Source organism: Saccharomyces cerevisiae, chromosome II (assembly GCF_000146045.2).
Source record: "Saccharomyces cerevisiae S288C chromosome II, complete sequence".
Classification (NCBI taxonomy): domain Eukaryota; kingdom Fungi; phylum Ascomycota; class Saccharomycetes; order Saccharomycetales; family Saccharomycetaceae; genus Saccharomyces; species Saccharomyces cerevisiae.
Window position 1 is genome coordinate 177607 of NC_001134.8, and position 20266 is coordinate 197872.

Here is a 20266-nt window from a genome sequence, read left to right on the forward strand (position 1 = left end):
AATGTGTAGATTATAGGATATTCACCATTTACTTTCTGGTTTCGTTTCTCGAAATTTTTCGTTGTCCTATTTTCTTCGGTAAGTAATTAGATTTCCTAAAAAAGGCATATGATAAATAATATTACACGCGATTCCGCCATCTTGGGTTTCCCACATACATACTTCACGAAGAAAAGAAAGAATTTAGTATTGTGTAATAAAATTGATGTTTATGTTTAAATATTTACAGAATGTTTAAACAGGTATTTAATCCATTTAGATGAAAAGTTAGTCCTTTTCCTTTTTAGCATCCAAAATCTCAAATTCAGCCTTCCATACTGAATTACCTTCTTTCGTATTCACATCCTTGAATAATTTTTGGAATATATCATTATACCAATCAGCAGCTAAAGGTTCCAACCCTTCCTTTACATTGTCTGGAAGTTCCTCCCAATCATTTAAGTTATCTTTAGGGAAAATAATAGTCTTGGCACCAGATCTTTTAGCGGCCACAGCTTTTTCTCTCAACCCACCGATACGTAAAACTTTACCGGTAAGTGTCAATTCACCGGTCATCGCAACCGTTGGGTCAATCGACTTATTCAATGCTAGGGAAAGGAAGGAAGTGGCCATAGTGACACCTGCAGATGGACCATCTTTAGGGGTAGCACCTTCAGGACAATGCAAGTGGATAGACGCCTTTTCAAAAAATCTGTTCTCAGGGAATTTTTGTGCTAAATACATCTTGGCGAATGAATAAGCAAGCCTTGATGATTCCTTCATAACATCTCCCAGTTGCCCGGTCCTTTCAAATGTTGGATGCTTGCAGTTGTGTAAAGGTTGTTCAAGGACAGATTCTACATAAAGTGAGCAACCTCCCATATTAGTCCACGCCAACCCCATAACTACCCCTGGTGGAGTTGTTTCGTATAACCGGTCTGTAGTGTAGACTGGAGGCCCAACGTAATCTTTTAGGTTTTTCTGGGATATGGAAACATTGATCTTTTCAGAGGTCTTTAAGGCTTCAATGTCATCGCTTGTCTTTTCCGAATTATTGTCCTTAGTCTTCTCCGATGAGCTTTTGGCGTTATTTTCCGCCTTTTCTTCGGAAGAAACGCTTTCTTTAGGCTTGCTGTCGGCTGATGACGTTGGGGAATCTTCAATACTCAACTTCTTTACCACTTGTAGGGCTGCTTTACGGTATATTTTCTCGATGTGTTTTTTCAAATTCCTTACACCACTTTCTCTACAGTAGTACTTCATTAACGCTGTTATTGCATCTTCTGTCATATCAACATGAGAGTTTTCTAGACCAGCGCTTTTCTTGGCACTTGGAACTAAATACTGCTCGGCAATCTTAACCTTGTCTTCAGCAACATATCCTGTCAACTCAATGACTTCCATACGATCCAGTAAAGGTCTTGGAATAGTTTCCAAAGAGTTAGCAGTGCAAACGAAAAGCACTTTTGATAAGTCAATAGGAATATCCAAGTAGTTATCCAAGAAGCTGTTGTTTTGTTCAGGGTCCAATACTTCTAACAATGCCGCGGACGGATCGCCGTGTATGCCGCCGTGTCCAATCTTATCGATTTCATCTATCAAAATCAAAGGATTTTGAGTTTGGCACTTCTTTAATGCTTGAACTACTCTGCCAGGTAAGGCACCAATATACGTTCTCCTATGACCTTTTATTTCTGCCACGTCCGTCATACCGCCTACAGAAAATCGGAAGAATTTCCTGTTAAGAGCTCTAGCGATAGATTTACCTATGGACGTTTTACCAACACCTGGGGGTCCTACGAAACATATGATTTTACCATCGACTTTACCCAATAGTTTACCGACGGCAATAAACTCCAAGATACGATCCTTGACATCTACCATACCATAATGATCTTCATCTAAAATTTTCTTTGCTCTCGGAATGGAATACTGTTCTTTGGAATGTTTTCCCCATGGGATCGATGTTAACCAATCCAAATAGTTTCTGATAACGCCAAATTCGGACATAGAAGTCTCCAAGGTACTTAATTTAGTTATCTCATCATCGAAAATTTTTTGAACGCTATCAGGCAATTTTAATGACTTGATTCTTTCTTTATAAGTGTCAATCAATTTGTCACGGCCGTCGTCAATACCTAATTCTCTTTTGATGCCCTTTAATTGTTCCATCAAATAGTATTCTCTTTGTCTCTTTTGAATCTTTGTCTCTACATCTTTGGAGATTTTGTTCTGTAATTCGGCATTCATCAATTCTTTCTTAAGGACTAGTAGCGACTTTTCTAGTCTGTGCTCAATGTTTAAAGATGACAGTATGTCTTGTAATTCGTCTTCTTCGCCGGCAGAAACAGCAGCGGCAAAATCTGCCAATCTAGCTGGTTCCTCAAAAATGTTCGTGGTCGCAGATTGAATTGAAGCAGAAAAAGTTGCAATTTGTTCTCTGAACATCGTGTTCAATTGAGAAATTTCTTTAAATACCTTCAATATTTCTGATGTTAGCGCATTAATAACGGGTGACTTTCTATCAAACGGTTCATCTTCTAAATTCAACACATTGACAAGGGAAACATTATAATTTTTTAAGAATTCTGTGGGGTTAATGTCCTCACCTTCTTGAATATCGTCTAATTCTTCAGACTCTTCTTCAGTGGCTTCTACTCTCTTATGATGTTGCAATTCTGAGTCTGGTATCCTCTCCACCACAATATCCTCCAACTTAGGCGTAGCAGGGCTGGTGCTTTCTTGGTCTTCTGGGTTGTTAGCGTCTTCAACGACGGTCGTTTCAGTATCCGTATCCTTTGCTTGTTCTTTTGATTTTTCCTTTTCCTCGTTTGGTGGAAATAATTCATCAATTTTTATTCTCCTGTGAGGATATAAAAGAGCAGTCATTGTTTCAGTGCCCGTCTTTTCGTCTTTACTCGGGAAAGCGCTAGTTATTTGAGCCAGAACACCAACATCGTATACATCATTTTTATCTGTGATTACATCAGTATCTTCTTCCGAGTTCTTCAACATGAAAGCGCCAATGTAGGGTTGCTGGCGGTCTAACATTTCCTTGATTGCCTTCATAACTCTTTCGTCCGATATCACAACCGCCTTGTAGAACCCTGGAAATAAGGGCCGTCTGGCTATTGGTAATGCTAGCATTTGCGGGTATACTTCTGGTACATCCTTTGGAGGCTTTTGTTTCGAACTTCCATCTCCAGAATCCGATCGACTGGATGATGACTGTCCACCTCCAGAAGCGGAGCTTCTGGAGTTTTTCGAAGCTTCACCTTCTTGGTCCTTATTAACAATTTCATCATCTCGCGTGGGCTCAACATCATTGTCTGTATCTTTTTCATCAGGTACTATCTTGACATCTTCATCCTTTTTCTGAGATGTACTATCATCTTTCGCCAGAATACTTTTGCCGCTGTTTGTAGCCATGAAATGCCGAGCAAACTGTGCATCAAGTTGTGCAAAGTGTTCCATGTACCTTGGATCCTTCAATTGATGCTGGAACTCTTGCCATGTTGGACTCTTAATAATATGGCTAGGTTTGATATTCTCTACGTCACGCACGGTCAAGGTCGATGCGAACCTTCTTTGAGAAACTGCAGCAGTCTTAGCGATAGATCGGTAATATTGGATAGCTCTTGTGGTCCTCGCCACTGTGCTAAGGGTCTTTGTGGTTCTTGTTCTTAGCATGCTCTATTTGCAAATCTTTTCGTTCAAGCACCTCGAAAACCAAAAGAAAAAACAACTAAACTTTGAAACAGCTGCAAATGCACACTGTATTATCAGGTTTTAGGTGTCCTAGTAACCGTATCAGCTTGTCGTTGCTGCAATACCAATGCAAAAGCATGGCTAAAAGACTTCGTCTGACTTATTTCCTTCCGGTGGCAAACATCATACACCCTTTACAAAGCACCCATACATTACATTGAATACATTACACACTAACAATAAAATATTATCTATATCGTTACATTCATTAATTACACGAGAACCAACGACCAGCAGGAAATAGCCCCGTGCTATTCCATCCTGACAGCTAGCAACTTTTGCGATCTACCACCTGGTTTTGTCTTCTCAAGGCACCTCTTCGTCGTCCTGCTCATACATTAGTTGATTCTTCAGCGCCTGTTGTTGCCTGTATTTAGCCAAGTAGATTTTCAACACCTCTGCATAGTTCTCGAATCCTAAGGCGTGCAATGATATGAGAATGTCTTCCCCGTTTATCGTCTTTCTTTTGTCAGCAGCGCATCGATCGCTGGCCTCGCTAGTCACAAAAGAAATGAGCTCACTGACACACTCCTGCATGCACTCTTTCGCATCTTTCGATACCTTAGCACTCGGTGGGAGAGTATTCTTCATGAGTCGCGCTACATTGTTGATGGGTAGCCATCTGTCCTGCTCTCTTAGCGTGGAAATTTGCTGCAAACTGCCGCTGGAGCTAGCGTTTCCACCGTTCTCCTGAGTATCCTCTGGGCTTGTGCTAACATGTTCGGACTCGTTGGTATTCATATTCTCGAGAGGTTTGTGCCACTTGTGTTACTATCTAGCTTAGTCCTGCTCTTGAGTTTGATTGGCGGAAAGCTACTATTCGCAGCTCTTTTTTTACTTAGTCTGAAAGAGCGGACCAAAAAACGCACGTAGCGCGATATTGTCGTGGCATCGAACGTAATATGGTACTTCTATTGTGCTATATTTTGGCAGAAGGTTTGCAGTAATCGCAGCCTGGAGAAGACAATGCGTATTAGTAGCAGTAAAGGGCCACAGATAGGGTGATTTGAAGTTGATTCTGCTTTTGTCAGTGAAGGAAAAGAAAAAATGGCGAAAAAAAACTCACAATTGCCCTCTACTAGTGAGCAGATCTTGGAAAGGTCCACAACAGGAGCTACCTTCCTCATGATGGGCCAACTTTTCACCAAACTGGTAACGTTCATACTAAATAATTTGTTGATCAGGTTTCTGTCGCCCAGAATTTTCGGTATCACGGCCTTTCTAGAATTTATACAGGGCACAGTGTTATTTTTTAGCAGAGATGCGATTCGTCTGTCGACGTTGAGAATCTCAGACTCCGGTAATGGAATAATCGATGATGACGACGAGGAGGAGTACCAGGAAACTCATTACAAGTCTAAAGTTTTGCAAACCGCAGTCAATTTTGCTTACATTCCGTTTTGGATCGGGTTTCCACTGTCCATTGGTCTTATCGCCTGGCAGTACAGAAACATCAACGCGTATTTCATCACTCTTCCATTCTTCAGGTGGTCGATTTTTCTTATCTGGCTGAGTATCATCGTGGAGCTGTTAAGCGAGCCATTCTTCATCGTCAACCAGTTTATGTTGAACTATGCCGCAAGGTCAAGATTTGAAAGCATCGCGGTGACTACAGGATGTATTGTCAATTTTATAGTTGTTTATGCCGTTCAGCAATCCCGCTACCCAATGGGGGTTGTCACATCGGACATTGACAAAGAAGGCATCGCCATATTGGCATTTGCCTTGGGAAAGTTAGCACATTCGATCACCCTGCTAGCATGTTACTACTGGGACTATCTCAAGAATTTCAAACCAAAGAAATTGTTCAGTACCAGGCTAACGAAGATAAAAACGCGTGAAAATAACGAATTGAAGAAAGGCTACCCAAAGAGCACATCTTATTTTTTCCAAAACGACATTTTACAGCACTTCAAAAAAGTTTATTTTCAACTATGTTTTAAGCATTTGTTGACAGAGGGTGATAAGTTGATTATCAATTCTTTATGTACTGTGGAAGAACAAGGCATTTACGCTCTATTGTCGAACTATGGATCGCTACTAACAAGATTATTATTTGCGCCGATCGAAGAATCTCTGCGGTTATTTTTGGCCCGTTTATTATCCTCGCATAACCCTAAAAATTTAAAACTATCTATTGAAGTCCTGGTGAATTTAACAAGGTTTTACATATACTTATCGTTAATGATCATTGTATTTGGGCCTGCCAATTCATCCTTTTTATTGCAGTTCTTGATTGGCTCGAAATGGTCCACTACTTCCGTTTTGGACACTATAAGAGTCTACTGCTTTTACATCCCATTTTTATCGCTTAATGGTATTTTTGAAGCTTTTTTCCAGAGTGTAGCCACTGGTGACCAAATTTTGAAACATTCATATTTTATGATGGCCTTTTCTGGTATTTTCCTGCTCAATTCCTGGCTTCTTATTGAAAAACTCAAACTATCAATCGAAGGCTTGATATTGAGTAACATCATTAACATGGTGTTGAGAATATTGTATTGTGGAGTTTTCTTGAATAAATTTCATAGGGAACTGTTTACAGATTCCTCTTTTTTCTTCAATTTTAAGGATTTCAAAACAGTTATTATTGCTGGCTCAACGATCTGTCTACTTGACTGGTGGTTTATTGGGTACGTTAAAAATTTACAACAATTTGTTGTTAACGTATTATTCGCAATGGGATTGTTAGCGTTAATTTTGGTCAAGGAGCGCCAAACCATACAATCTTTTATTAACAAGAGGGCGGTTTCCAATTCTAAAGATGTATAAACAAAAATTCTTATATAACTTAGGCGACACATAATATGCGCTTAAATAACATATAGTGAGTATATTATCAAAAAGCATTCATTTTTTTTTATTTATTAGTCCTTCAGAAAGTTAGTTTGTATGTACTATATGATGTGAAAGTGCTGAAAAATTACCCAATAAAAGATAGGCAACCAAGAGAGAAGCTATTTCACCGTAAAGAAAATCCCTTTCCTTGTCAGGACACTATGTCATCAAGCGAAAACACGTTACTGGATGGAAAGTCAGAGAACACAATACGATTTTTAACTTTCAATGTCAATGGTATAAGAACCTTTTTTCATTATCAACCATTTTCTCAAATGAATCAATCCCTTAGATCTGTTTTCGACTTTTTTCGAGCAGACATAATAACATTCCAAGAGCTCAAGACGGAAAAATTGTCTATCTCTAAGTGGGGGAGAGTTGATGGTTTTTATTCTTTTATTTCTATCCCTCAAACCAGAAAGGGATATTCTGGCGTTGGCTGCTGGATTAGAATTCCGGAAAAGAACCACCCACTATACCATGCATTACAAGTCGTTAAGGCAGAAGAAGGTATAACGGGTTACTTGACAATAAAAAATGGTAAGCATTCAGCAATCTCCTATAGAAACGACGTAAATCAAGGAATTGGTGGTTACGATTCTTTAGATCCCGATTTAGATGAGAAAAGTGCACTGGAACTAGATTCAGAAGGCAGATGTGTTATGGTTGAACTGGCATGTGGAATAGTTATTATCAGTGTATATTGTCCCGCAAATTCGAACTCATCGGAGGAGGGTGAGATGTTTAGATTAAGGTTCTTGAAAGTTTTATTAAGAAGAGTTCGGAATTTGGACAAAATTGGGAAGAAGATTGTGCTAATGGGCGACGTAAATGTTTGCCGGGATCTTATAGACAGTGCCGATACATTAGAACAATTCTCAATTCCAATAACAGATCCCATGGGTGGAACAAAGTTAGAAGCACAATATAGGGATAAAGCAATCCAATTTATTATCAATCCGGACACGCCACATCGGAGGATATTTAATCAAATATTGGCTGATTCACTTTTACCAGACGCGAGTAAAAGGGGGATACTGATAGACACTACGAGGCTAATTCAAACAAGAAATCGACTTAAAATGTATACAGTCTGGAATATGTTAAAAAATTTAAGACCTTCGAATTATGGCTCACGGATAGATTTTATCCTAGTGTCCTTAAAGCTTGAACGATGCATAAAAGCAGCTGACATTCTTCCGGATATATTGGGCTCTGACCATTGTCCTGTGTATTCTGATTTAGATATACTGGACGACAGAATTGAACCTGGTACGACACAAGTTCCCATACCAAAATTCGAAGCAAGGTACAAATATAATTTAAGAAACCATAATGTTTTAGAGATGTTTGCCAAAAAGGATACGAATAAAGAATCTAATAAACAAAAATATTGTGTATCAAAAGTCATGAATACCAAAAAAAACAGCAACATCAAAAACAAATCGCTCGACTCATTTTTCCAGAAGGTAAATGGAGAAAAAGATGACAGGATTAAAGAATCCTCTGAAATTCCACAGCAAGCTAAAAAAAGAATCTCCACGCCAAAGTTGAATTTCAAGGATGTCTTTGGAAAGCCTCCCCTGTGCAGGCATGGGGAGGAATCCATGCTGAAAACATCGAAAACTTCGGCCAATCCAGGTAGAAAGTTCTGGATTTGCAAGAGATCTCGGGGTGATTCAAATAATACAGAATCATCTTGTGGGTTTTTTCAGTGGGTTTAAATATGAAAACGTCAGCTGATATTTTGGGAGAATAAAACACTTTCTTCTATGCCCAAGTTTTTTTAAATAATAAACTGATATTCTATATACATTTACAGTCTTGTTCTTCTTCTTCCATTACTTTTTTCAGCCATAGGCGGTCATCGTCAGTAACCTCCAGAAGTCTCAAACTGGAAGATTCTTGTAGAATTGACACTGTTAATGGTGAACCGACGAGTTCATCAGTAGATATGTATGTACTGATGGACGAAGAAAATGTATCTTTATCCGCATGATTTACTCTGATGTAAGCCAGCTTATCGTCAACATGCAGGAATGAATATTCTACACCTTCACCAAAAATACCATAACTACGTTTCAATGCGTTATTTAACCATTGCCTCCATGTCATTTGATCAATAGCATGTGCATCGTCCACATCTTGATCGAATGAAGTACTATAAATATTAAAGTACGTTAGTAGTTTATTTCTCTTCGGTAGTTGAGACTCAAAAAGTCAAAAATATACATACATTGATAACTTGAAATATTGCCATTCTCTAAAAGTCTTTTTCCCCATCACAACTGGCCATTTATCAAACTATTTATCTGCCTTTTCTTATTCTGATTATCCTATAAAGCTGAACAGTAAAGCTTGTAAAATTACGCGATGACTTATGTATTGAAGTTATGACGTTCTCGATGATCTTCAGTCAAACAACCACTTTCCCGTAACATATGATATATCCCACCCGCTTCCTTGTACGCATTATTACGGTTCTGCTTTGAAGATGGAGATTCAGTACTTGCAGTTATTTGAATTGCACCAGTACTGATCATGCCAAGTTTCTTTGGCTTGTGAAAGAACTTGATATTCTGTCTAAAGGATCTGCTCGTTTTTGTTTATGAAAAGTATATGGAATTATCTACTCTATGTAAAGTAATCTCTCTACTGGTTTTCGTTAGATGGCGCTGTAGAATCAGGCCTGTCGATGTTTTCCTCATTTCCTTCTGGTAATGTATCTGGAACATCGGTGGTCGTAGGTTGATCTGTATATGATGTATGCTCTTCTTCAAGTGTTGGAACATCATCTTCTTCGATTTCAAAATTACTACCCTGATCCATGAAACTGGATAAGTCATTGGCGTCTTCATCGTGGCCAGCAAGCAGGTCATCTGCTTCATCCAAAAATTGATCATGGATCAGGGATGAGTAGCTTGGACCTGTTCTGTTTCCAAACCTTCCTCTAATTTTGGAGATAGCATGCGCTATATTAGTTTTTGTGTGCTGTAAAAGAGACCCGATATTTGAGAAAACGTAAAATCCTGATTTCACAATGTTATTGACAACTCTGTCAGTATTATTGTTTTCTATTAAACCATCGTCACCTAGCCTAATTTCTCCAAACCTTGCAAATCCCCCATTTCTTCTGATACCTCTGTCATATACAAACCATGCGGCAAAGAAAATTATTAAAAGAATTGAAATGAAAATAAATGCAAAGGGACCGGCACTTACTGAGTACTTTTCCTTGAATTCTTTTTCTTTTCCTGGGCAAGCATGTGGTGATGAGGGAGCATCCAATTTCAGGCCACCCTCACAGGTTGATAGAGGGATCTTTCTGTAGCCTGACGATTCAAAATATTCGATTAAATCTGGCTCTTTTTTACAAACGTCTGCAGCATTTGCTGGGCTTAGTCCTTTGACTAATTTACAAGTACCATCGTTAGCTTTGTAAAAGTTGTAATCACACTCGAAATCTTGTCTTGTACAAGAACAGTTTTTGATATTTCTTGAAAATTCAGAAAGTGGAATATTCCCAATAAAACAATTTTCATCGGTTTTACGTAAAAACTCGGTTTGGTGACCAAATAGGCAATTGCTTTTGGAACCCAGAGGAGAGTATTTATAATCTGCGCTTTCCTTACCAGTGATGTCGAAATCACATTGTCTTTCGAAGATGTTTCTAAAATCAATTGTGTACGTTCTAAATGAGCTGCCTCCAATATCTGCTGCCTCTCCAAACAGCAAAAATCTCAAAGCAGAATCCCTGGGAACAGTGGTTATATCCTTTACTAAAACCTTATCAGCGCAGAATTTATAATCTTTCCATGTTTTACCAAAATCGGTAGAATAGGAAATAGAATCAGTTTCTGAGTTTTCAGGAACTAAAACTAAAATCCCACCGTGGTCACCGTATTCCCATTGGTGAGGAGTCTTCTTAACTTCAGCCCACGTTTCGCCACCATCGGTGGTGAAGAAGGTGGAACATTCTTTATATGGTAAAAGGTTAGGACCAACGTTGCCAACGCCGAACATCATTCCTAATGCAGAACCGGAAGAATATGTATCTCTAATATCCTTACGTTCAGTATAGCCATGTAAGTGCAATGAACACTCATCCAGTGATTTGGAGCTGCAAGAAAACTTTTTTCCTTCTGAATCCCTCTTCGGAGGTTTCAAAAAGTTCCAATCTGAACCTTCATTAAAGGTGATCTTCGTCTTCAATTGTTTGTCTTCTTTATTCTCGGCGACCTTGTCACTATTTGAAACGATGTTGGTGAGAATAATGCCTTCGAGACCTTGAATTTTTTCAAAGTCAACATAGCCGAATGTGTTTCTATTAACGGCATGCTCCAACGTGACAAAAGAAGTACCATTTGAGTTGGATTTCAAAAGATTGCCAAAATCGCGTCCTGGTACTAAGTTTGTTGCTAAATGTAAGAATATCGATCCTTTCTCAGACTCTAATATAGTGAATGCCTCTTGCTTCCCAACATCTTCATCATATGGGAATTTTGCCTCGGCAAACTCAGTACCATCGATAGTTACGTATGCTCTCAATTCGTTGTTCTCATGAGGAACAGCAACGATGATATAGCCACCAGTGGATAAGTAGCCGATAATATTTTCAAAGACGGTATTTTTATCATCCTGGAAAAAATCAGTAGAAGAAACTAAGCTTCTTGTCTGCGAAGACTTTTCCTTCACTTGACACATAACCATATCCTCATTTGACGGATATTTGAAAAGTGAGCCCGCAAACTCACAATGAATTGCATTATCAAGCATTTCCGTAAACGTTTCGCCCCCATCATTGGTCAGGTATGCTACCGCATGACATTCCGGACTTAAGATTGACTCACAATTCTTACCACCATAATAGATAAATGTATCCTGTGCCTTAGCGTTAAAGTCTAATGGCATACCTAACTGCCTAGCCTCGGGCAATTTAGCAGTCATAAAAGAGTATCCCCTATCATGGGTAGAGAAAATGCTACCTTTGGAACCAAACAGATAAGCTGAAGAATTGTAGTATGGATTAAACACAACTTCAATAATTGTTTCACCATTACTGTCGAACCTTTTTATTGTTTGTCCACCATCATGAGATATATAAGCTTCTCCTCTTGAATTGATCATGAGGAGGGATTCGTCGGTGACTGTGTCAAAGTATTGATAGAATTGAATCTTGAAATCAAATTTGTTTTCTGTAACCACTATTTCTTTATCATTCGTTCCCTTCTTTGGAACTCCCTCACACGAAATATCCACTGATTTGACTGTCATTGGTTTTTTACATTTATCACCTTTAACTAGTTGCAATGGTTTTACAGGCACAGTTTTTTTCTTTGTCTTATCACATACGTCAGAGAGAACGATTAGGTTGTAGTCTGGTACGCATTTCCCGGTCGCGTCCCTAACAAATTCAAACGCGCATTCGTAATCAGCCTCGGTACACTTGTCACAAGCAGTCTCAAATAATTGTAAGTCTTCAAAAACTTTCTTCACCAAGCACTGAGCGTCCTGTTTTCTTCTTCTGATCTTGTACTTGACTCCATTGACACACTTCCCCTCAGCTAAATTCCAATCCTCGAAATCATTTTCTTCGCATGTCTTATCATTAAAGGCTGTTGAAAAATCAATTGCATAGATGAAATTCGTTGTACCATCCATATGCGCCAAAGTAAACCCATTTAGAATAAATTTAGCTCCAGATCCGTCGGGCGTTGTATTCATTACTTCATTTGGGTAGATAGTAGTTTCTAGCTGATATTCGGTCCAAGTTTTACCTTGGTCTAAAGAGTAATAAAATTCGGATTGAGGATCGTCGTCTTCATCCGCATTATACGGTATAGCCACAATAACATTTCCGTAATCACCAACAGCGTATAAACAAGGAAAATCAAAGGCGAGTTTCCATGTTAAGCCACCATCCCTAGAAATAAAGGTTCTTTGATCTCCCCAGTCGAAGACACTACCATCGCCAACAATACCTGTTGTCATTAGAATTCCGGCGGTTGGAGTGGAACCCTCCCGTGTGTAAAACATATTTTGAAGCGAACAATTCTCAAAATCAGTAATATCACAGTCGAATGAGTCTGCGTTATCTGGATCAACAACTTTTAACATTGTCCATGTGAGGCCATTATCAACAGATATTTTGGTTACCCCCTTACTCTTTACTCCTTTGGCTTTTCCTTTACGGTTACGACGCCTAGATAGAGGGTAAAGTGAGGCAATCATCGTTCCTTTCAAGTAAGTAGGTTGATAAAAATTAATATAACCAAACACCTCATTTGCGGTCCATGGGATGGGGGAAAATTTTAACCCTTGTGAGTCGGAAATTAAAATTTCAGACACGATGCCCTTATCCTCCTCTTGATCACTTCTTTCCCTACTCATGGGCAAGATAATTCTTCCCATAGCGTCCTCATATATTTCTCCTTGCATAGAATGCCTTAACTGAGTAGGCATGTAAGCCATTTTAAAGTTTGACAGATCATTTGATACCCACACATCCATGGAAGACATATCATTATATCTGTCGCCCTGGGTTAAGACAACCATGTGAGATTTCAATATCCTGTAACCATTGACGACCTTATCTTTAAATTGGTCAAATTCTTTTAGTGATTTGCCCCAGTCCGTAGTTAGGACCAATTTACTTTCGGTGTAAGGAGAACTAAACTCATCCATAATAAGCTGCATATTTTGAAAAAGACAGATTATTGAGGTATCACTACTTTCAAGGTCAGAATCTTTGCTGGTCTTGGCAAAGCCACAATCAGAAATGCTGATAGGACTATTTTCGTTCCTTTCTAGAGAAGACTTGATCTCAGAAAAGGATTTTCCACCATCATTACTTGCAAAAACCTTGTCTGTGCAACGTGTAATATTAAATATTTCAAATTGTCCCTCTTCGTCCCCCGAATTCTCTTCATTGTCATTGTTTACTTCTGTTTTCTCACAATAGTTGCACTTTGCAAGAAAATAGTTCTTATTCAAGGGATGGGTTTCTATATAGCATTCACGAGGTGAAATACTTTCTCCGGAGTCAGGTAGCGTTATACGCTCCCATGACTTACCTTGATCATTGGTTATATAAAGGTACGACCCATTCATTGCCGTTGCAACGGCTCTGTCATGTCTATTGAAGGGGTCGATGTATATCCAAGTGATTTCGCCTTCAATGCCTTCAACTTTTTCCCATGTTTCACCATCGTCAAAGCTTATAGTAACGGAGGTGTCTTGTTTTCTAATTAAAGTGTTGGAATCATCAAAGCTTAATATATCAAATGAATCTTGCGCGATAGTCTTTGTCACTTTGGGGGTGAATTCTTCGGCATTAGTTAAAGGAATGAGAAGTAAGGCCCAAAGAGAATAGACAAAATGAAGTAATATCATAACGTGTGATGACTACTGGACACTTCAGGGCTTTTCCAGATATACAGAGCTTTATAATACAATCTAAGGGCAAAATAAAAAAGGAAAAAGAGTACGGTAGTTGAGAAAAAAACCGGAAAGGAATTGCTTTAAAGATCTTAGTAGAATGAAATAGTACCACCTACTCGCCTCCTTTTTTTGTGCTTCTTGAGAGGTCTTTTGAGCTGTTGCATCATGCTGTTATTTAGAGGTTATTTTTTGACCTTGGTTTTTCCTTCTTTTCGCCGTACTCAGCCCGAGAAAAAAGCAGCGACTGCACTAAACTAGAGGAAAGAAGGCTTAAAACATCACGCGATCCATATAAAGACCCGAGTAGTTGGAGAGATTGACTACTTGACGTTCAAAAGAACATACATAAGGATAAATTCGTTCGGACTTTTTAACTTACACACATCTTTTGGTGTTCATTCAAGGGGCGGTAGTGCTTGTAGTCCGCACAGGCGGATACTTTTTAGTTTGGGAAGAGTTAACTGGAGAGGGCAGTTTACTTTCACATACTCTTTTATCTTTCTGAAGTAAAATGTGATGTACCTACAAGCAATGCATAAGCTCTTGAGTTTTAGATCTGTTTCACCCTGGAACTCAAAATTCTTTTACTCGAAATTTTTACTTTTTTTTTTTTTGTTTCTGCATTCTCTCAGATTTTAGATGATGCGGTTTTTTACAGGGCATTGAAACAATTGCAGAAAAGCAACATACTAATATATCATAACTTTTTACTCTTGCCTCTCAGAAACTATATATACGTTGTAATCATTTTCTTTCTTCTAATAGCTAGTTCGTTTGAACTACAAGGAAATAAGGCAGAGAAAAAGAAAGGAAAATAATATGCCAAAGAGAATTGTATACAATATATCCAGTGACTTCCAGTTGAAGTCGTTACTGGGAGAGGGTGCATACGGTGTGGTATGTTCTGCAACGCATAAGCCCACGGGAGAAATCGTGGCAATAAAAAAGATCGAACCATTCGATAAGCCTTTGTTCGCATTACGTACGCTGCGTGAAATAAAGATCCTGAAGCACTTCAAGCACGAAAATATCATAACAATCTTCAACATTCAACGCCCTGACTCGTTCGAAAACTTCAATGAGGTCTACATAATTCAAGAGCTAATGCAGACAGATTTACACCGTGTAATCTCCACCCAGATGCTGAGTGACGATCATATACAATATTTTATATACCAAACCTTGAGAGCAGTGAAAGTGCTGCATGGTTCGAACGTCATCCATCGTGATTTAAAGCCCTCCAACCTTCTCATAAACTCCAACTGTGACTTGAAAGTATGTGATTTCGGTTTAGCAAGAATCATTGACGAGTCAGCCGCGGACAATTCAGAGCCCACAGGTCAGCAAAGCGGCATGACCGAGTATGTGGCCACACGTTGGTACAGGGCGCCAGAGGTGATGTTAACCTCTGCCAAATACTCAAGGGCCATGGACGTGTGGTCCTGCGGATGTATTCTCGCTGAACTTTTCTTAAGACGGCCAATCTTCCCTGGCAGAGATTATCGCCATCAACTACTACTGATATTCGGTATCATCGGTACACCTCACTCAGATAATGATTTGCGGTGTATAGAGTCACCCAGGGCTAGAGAGTACATAAAGTCGCTTCCCATGTACCCTGCCGCGCCACTGGAGAAGATGTTCCCTCGAGTCAACCCGAAAGGCATAGATCTTTTACAGCGTATGCTTGTTTTTGACCCTGCGAAGAGGATTACTGCTAAGGAGGCACTGGAGCATCCGTATTTGCAAACATACCACGATCCAAACGACGAACCTGAAGGCGAACCCATCCCACCCAGCTTCTTCGAGTTTGATCACTACAAGGAGGCACTAACGACGAAAGACCTCAAGAAACTCATTTGGAACGAAATATTTAGTTAGCCATCATTATCATTAAAATATCAACCCGAAGAACAATGTATACATATACATATACGTACACATATACATATGTACATATGACATACGTATTAGCCGCTGAGGACGCGGACGTATAAAAGGACAATACTTATATGGAGCTAAGGGGAGCAGTTACGCAACTCCGTGATCGCGCGCCACGGGCCGTCGGCGGCTGTTAATTGAAGAAAAAAAAAATGAAGAACCACAAGGGGTGATCCATATAGGTGACTAGCATCATCCCCTGCGACGCGCGGCCCGCCGGGCCAAAGGCGGGCAATGCGCGCTGCTGATTGGCCTCGAGGACAACGCCCTCAACCACATCCGCAACAGCCAATCCCATCGGAGCGTCAAACTACCAAAGTAGTGATTGTATGGATGACCACTGTATTGTGGACGGTAAGCGCTTGCTGGAGCAAATGTGTAATCAAGTTGCTGTGTATATATAGACGTTAGATGTGTTCTACCCCTTCTTTTGTCTTGTGCCCACCGGGCTTACATTAGCACACAAAGCAGCAAGAGACCGTCTTACTAGACAATAGCGGCAAAACAAACAACACATTTCTTTTTTTCTTTTTCACATATTGCACTAAAATGACAATTTCTAATTTGTTAAAGCAGAGAGTTAGGTATGCTCCCTATCTGAAAAAAGTTAAGGAAGCTCACGAGCTTATTCCATTGTTCAAGAATGGTCAGTACCTTGGGTGGTCCGGTTTTACAGGAGTGGGTACTCCCAAGGCAGTGCCGGAGGCACTGATAGATCACGTGGAGAAGAACAATTTACAAGGGAAGTTGAGATTCAACCTTTTTGTTGGAGCTTCTGCTGGTCCAGAGGAAAACCGTTGGGCTGAACACGACATGATCATTAAGAGAGCCCCTCATCAAGTAGGGAAACCCATTGCAAAGGCAATTAACCAGGGTAGAATTGAGTTCTTTGATAAACATCTGTCCATGTTCCCTCAGGATCTGACATACGGGTTCTACACCAGGGAAAGAAAAGACAACAAAATCCTTGATTATACTATAATCGAGGCAACGGCCATTAAAGAGGACGGGTCTATCGTCCCAGGTCCCTCTGTCGGTGGTTCTCCAGAATTCATTACAGTCAGTGATAAAGTGATTATTGAGGTTAACACGGCTACGCCTTCGTTCGAGGGTATTCACGATATAGACATGCCCGTGAACCCACCTTTCAGGAAACCATACCCATATCTGAAAGTGGACGACAAGTGTGGTGTTGACTCCATCCCGGTTGATCCTGAAAAGGTTGTTGCGATTGTGGAGTCCACCATGAGGGACCAGGTCCCACCAAATACGCCCTCTGACGACATGTCCAGGGCTATTGCAGGTCATTTGGTCGAGTTTTTCAGAAACGAGGTAAAACATGGTAGGCTACCTGAAAACCTGCTGCCTTTACAAAGTGGTATAGGTAACATTGCTAACGCTGTCATTGAAGGGCTTGCTGGCGCCCAATTCAAGCACTTGACTGTATGGACGGAAGTGCTGCAGGACTCGTTCTTGGATCTTTTCGAGAACGGATCTTTGGACTACGCCACTGCTACTTCCGTGAGATTGACTGAAAAGGGTTTCGACAGAGCCTTTGCAAACTGGGAAAATTTCAAACACAGATTGTGTTTGAGATCTCAAGTTGTCTCGAACAATCCGGAAATGATCCGTAGATTGGGTGTCATCGCCATGAATACCCCAGTAGAAGTTGACATTTACGCGCACGCCAATTCTACAAATGTGAATGGTTCCCGTATGTTGAACGGGTTGGGTGGATCTGCTGATTTCTTGAGAAATGCAAAGTTGTCCATCATGCATGCCCCCTCTGCAAGACCAACTAAAGTAGACCCTACCGGTATCTCTACCATTGTTCCTATGGCCTCTCATGTAGATCAAACTGAGCATGACCTGGACATCTTGGTCACTGACCAAGGTTTGGCGGATCTAAGAGGTCTATCGCCTAAGGAAAGAGCCCGTGAAATCATCAACAAGTGTGCTCATCCCGATTATCAAGCTTTGTTGACCGATTACTTGGACAGAGCAGAGCATTACGCTAAAAAGCACAATTGCTTGCATGAACCACACATGCTAAAGAATGCTTTCAAGTTCCACACCAACTTAGCTGAAAAGGGTACAATGAAGGTCGACAGCTGGGAACCAGTTGACTAGTGTTTGTGCGCAAACCGAGAGATGAGTATTTAACAAAAAAAAGAAAGGAAATGATATGATTATGATTTTATGTTTATAAAGCTTTTATCCAATGCGTTGTTTTTTCTTGCATATTTATACTTTTTGCGCTCATGGAGGGAGTTAATCAATACGCATGACGTCTAGTTAATTCACAGGTAGTACTGTATATTTATATGTTTACACAATAATTATGTATTAAGTAGTGATTAGTAAAAAAAACTAAGAGGTTGAAAGTCATCAACCCTTATATTAATTTCAACGAATTTCGCTGATGACGTCAGGGTAGTTCTCTTGCTTAGGTCAATGTAAAAATGCCAGGGTAATACAAAACCAAGCTCTGAACCGCCCAACTTATCTGTAATGATGCATGTATACCTTACAATGATTTTTTTTCTCCTATTATGGAATTAATATTGGAATCCATGTTTGTGAACAGCCTTCTCCGCAATTTAGCTTCAAGCTAATAAGTGGTTATTGTTTGCGCGCGCTTGAAGGCAAGGATCATCGCTTTTTTCTTCTCACCATTGAATTTAAGGGACGCCGATTAGCATAATACACTTATCAACAACAACCGGATGTGTGTTATCTATCAGTGGTGGAAGGATTGGTAAGCAATTTGGTTTGATCCAGAGGACTAAGAAAAAAAAAACGGCTCATCAAAGAAATTAGTTCAATTGAGTGGTTTAATAGACAAAGTTTGGAAAGATAACAGAAGTAGAAAAAGTAAAAATCTACACATGACACTCAACACATGTGGACAGCAAGAGGGCAGATAGATAAGTCGACACTGCAAATTGTTGTGTATGTAATAGCCCTGGGTGCAGGTTGGCCAAAACTGTTCAACAGCTCGCCCATTTGAAGGTTCAACAGGCCGCCAGAAATGTTCAACAGATTGTGCCGCTATGATACGTAACTTATATATAGCAGCGTGTATAATATTAGGACCATAATAAAATGAATGGCATGAAAATAACGACAACAATCTCAACAGCAAACAAATTCACAATACAGTCATGGGCAGCATAAACTTCATATTTGCTTTACATCTTTTAGTTGTTTTATTTTTCATCATCGCCATCCCTAGCTACGCCATGTATCCATTTTTACCATTTATCCTTACATCGCTCGTATTTGCTCGTTCTGATAACTCTAATAATCGTTATTGACAAGTTGGTTCAAGGTCAAAAATTTTGTTATTACAATCACTGAGCAATACGCTGTTTTTCCATAGTATGGAGGCATTTTTTTTTCTGTGAATGTACGTATATTTTACTGTATACTTCATTAATATTTGGGAAATAGACATATTTTAAGATTATTTTTTAGATCCTGTTTACGTAAAAGACAATAATATAGGTGTGTAAATTATACCCTAAGTTCTTCTCAAGGATGTAAGACTTCCACAAGAGAACCGGCAATTTTATATGATAATACTATTTTTTCTTTGGCTTTACATGTAGTCGTTTATTATCCTATTGAATCAGCAATTATCACATCTCAGCTTTCATTACTTTTGATGACTGTTTCTCAACTCCATGTCATTCTTACACTGTGTATGATACTAATCGATAGATGATCGTTGATTATTCCTTCAACAGATTCTGTCTAAAAAATGGTAAAACTGTTGCTACTAATCAATATCATATAATTGATCCTTATTCAACAATATCTACAACGAAAAAGGAGATTAAAAAAATGCATGCTAAGTAAATGAAGGTTTTCATCTGTCCCTGATGTTTTTCTTCTTCAAGCACGTTAACCAGTAATCAAGGTCTCTTGGCCCAGTTGGTTAAGGCACCGTGCTAATAACGCGGGGATCAGCGGTTCGATCCCGCTAGAGACCATTTTTTTGCAATTCAAATAACGTCGTTTATTTTTTATATAAAAATAAAAATCAAAAAGAATTGCGCAAGCCCGGAATCGAACCGGGGGCCCAACGATGGCAACGTTGGATTTTACCACTAAACCACTTGCGCTTATTTCTTGGAAGTGTTGTATCTCAAAATGAGATACGTCAGTATGACAATACGTCATCCTGAACGTTCATAAAACACATATGAAACAACCTTATAACAAAACGAACAACATGAGATAAAACCCGGCCTTCCCTAGCTGAACTACCCAAAAGTATAAATGCCTGAACAATTAG

The 20266-nt window shown here is 39.5% G+C and overlaps 8 protein-coding genes and 2 non-coding genes across 10 annotated transcripts, besides 2 other annotated features; 5 read left to right on the forward strand and 5 right to left on the reverse strand.

The window, feature by feature from the left end:
- Positions 1 to 267: 267 nt before the first annotated feature.
- Positions 268 to 3669, reverse strand: PIM1 (ATP-dependent Lon protease PIM1; the record flags this gene model as incomplete). The annotated part of the gene is made up of 1 exon (NM_001178262.1): positions 268 to 3669. The coding sequence occupies one exon, from the start codon at positions 3667 to 3669 to the stop codon at positions 268 to 270; it is 3402 nt and encodes a 1133-aa protein (NP_009531.1).
- A 384-nt stretch (positions 3670 to 4053) lies between these two features.
- On the reverse strand, positions 4054 to 4488 carry HAP3 (Hap3p; the record flags this gene model as incomplete). Its single annotated transcript, NM_001178261.1, has 1 exon — positions 4054 to 4488. One exon carries the CDS (start codon positions 4486 to 4488, stop codon positions 4054 to 4056), a length of 435 nt encoding a protein of 144 aa, NP_009532.1.
- A 306-nt stretch (positions 4489 to 4794) lies between these two features.
- On the forward strand, positions 4795 to 6519 carry RFT1 (glycolipid translocation protein; the record flags this gene model as incomplete). Its single annotated transcript, NM_001178260.1, has 1 exon — positions 4795 to 6519. The coding sequence occupies one exon, from the start codon at positions 4795 to 4797 to the stop codon at positions 6517 to 6519; it is 1725 nt and encodes a 574-aa protein (NP_009533.1).
- A 227-nt stretch (positions 6520 to 6746) lies between these two features.
- Positions 6747 to 8309, forward strand: APN2 (DNA-(apurinic or apyrimidinic site) lyase APN2; the record flags this gene model as incomplete). The annotated part of the gene is made up of 1 exon (NM_001178259.1): positions 6747 to 8309. The coding sequence occupies one exon, from the start codon at positions 6747 to 6749 to the stop codon at positions 8307 to 8309; it is 1563 nt and encodes a 520-aa protein (NP_009534.1).
- Positions 8310 to 8391: 82 nt separating this feature from the next.
- Positions 8392 to 8868, reverse strand: POP8 (ribonuclease P; the record flags this gene model as incomplete). The annotated part of the gene is made up of 2 exons (NM_001178258.1): positions 8392 to 8746; positions 8822 to 8868. The coding sequence occupies 2 exons, from the start codon at positions 8866 to 8868 to the stop codon at positions 8392 to 8394; spliced, it is 402 nt and encodes a 133-aa protein (NP_009535.1).
- Positions 8869 to 9237: 369 nt separating this feature from the next.
- PEP1 (type I sorting receptor) lies at positions 9238 to 13977 on the reverse strand (the record flags this gene model as incomplete). The annotated part of the gene is made up of 1 exon (NM_001178257.1): positions 9238 to 13977. The coding sequence occupies one exon, from the start codon at positions 13975 to 13977 to the stop codon at positions 9238 to 9240; it is 4740 nt and encodes a 1579-aa protein (NP_009536.1).
- An 867-nt stretch (positions 13978 to 14844) lies between these two features.
- On the forward strand, positions 14845 to 15906 carry FUS3 (mitogen-activated serine/threonine-protein kinase FUS3; the record flags this gene model as incomplete). Its single annotated transcript, NM_001178256.1, has 1 exon — positions 14845 to 15906. The coding sequence occupies one exon, from the start codon at positions 14845 to 14847 to the stop codon at positions 15904 to 15906; it is 1062 nt and encodes a 353-aa protein (NP_009537.1).
- Positions 15907 to 16515: 609 nt separating this feature from the next.
- Positions 16516 to 18096, forward strand: ACH1 (acetyl-CoA hydrolase; the record flags this gene model as incomplete). The annotated part of the gene is made up of 1 exon (NM_001178255.1): positions 16516 to 18096. One exon carries the CDS (start codon positions 16516 to 16518, stop codon positions 18094 to 18096), a length of 1581 nt encoding a protein of 526 aa, NP_009538.1.
- A 1313-nt stretch (positions 18097 to 19409) lies between these two features.
- Positions 19410 to 19714: a long terminal repeat (Ty1 LTR).
- Positions 19715 to 19887: 173 nt separating this feature from the next.
- YNCB0004W lies at positions 19888 to 19961 on the forward strand. The gene has a single exon. It is a non-coding gene; the product is annotated as a tRNA-Ile (tRNA).
- A 61-nt stretch (positions 19962 to 20022) lies between these two features.
- Positions 20023 to 20093, reverse strand: YNCB0005C. The gene has a single exon. It is a non-coding gene; the product is annotated as a tRNA-Gly (tRNA).
- Positions 20094 to 20107: 14 nt separating this feature from the next.
- Positions 20108 to 20266: part of a long terminal repeat (Ty3 LTR) that runs on past the window's edge.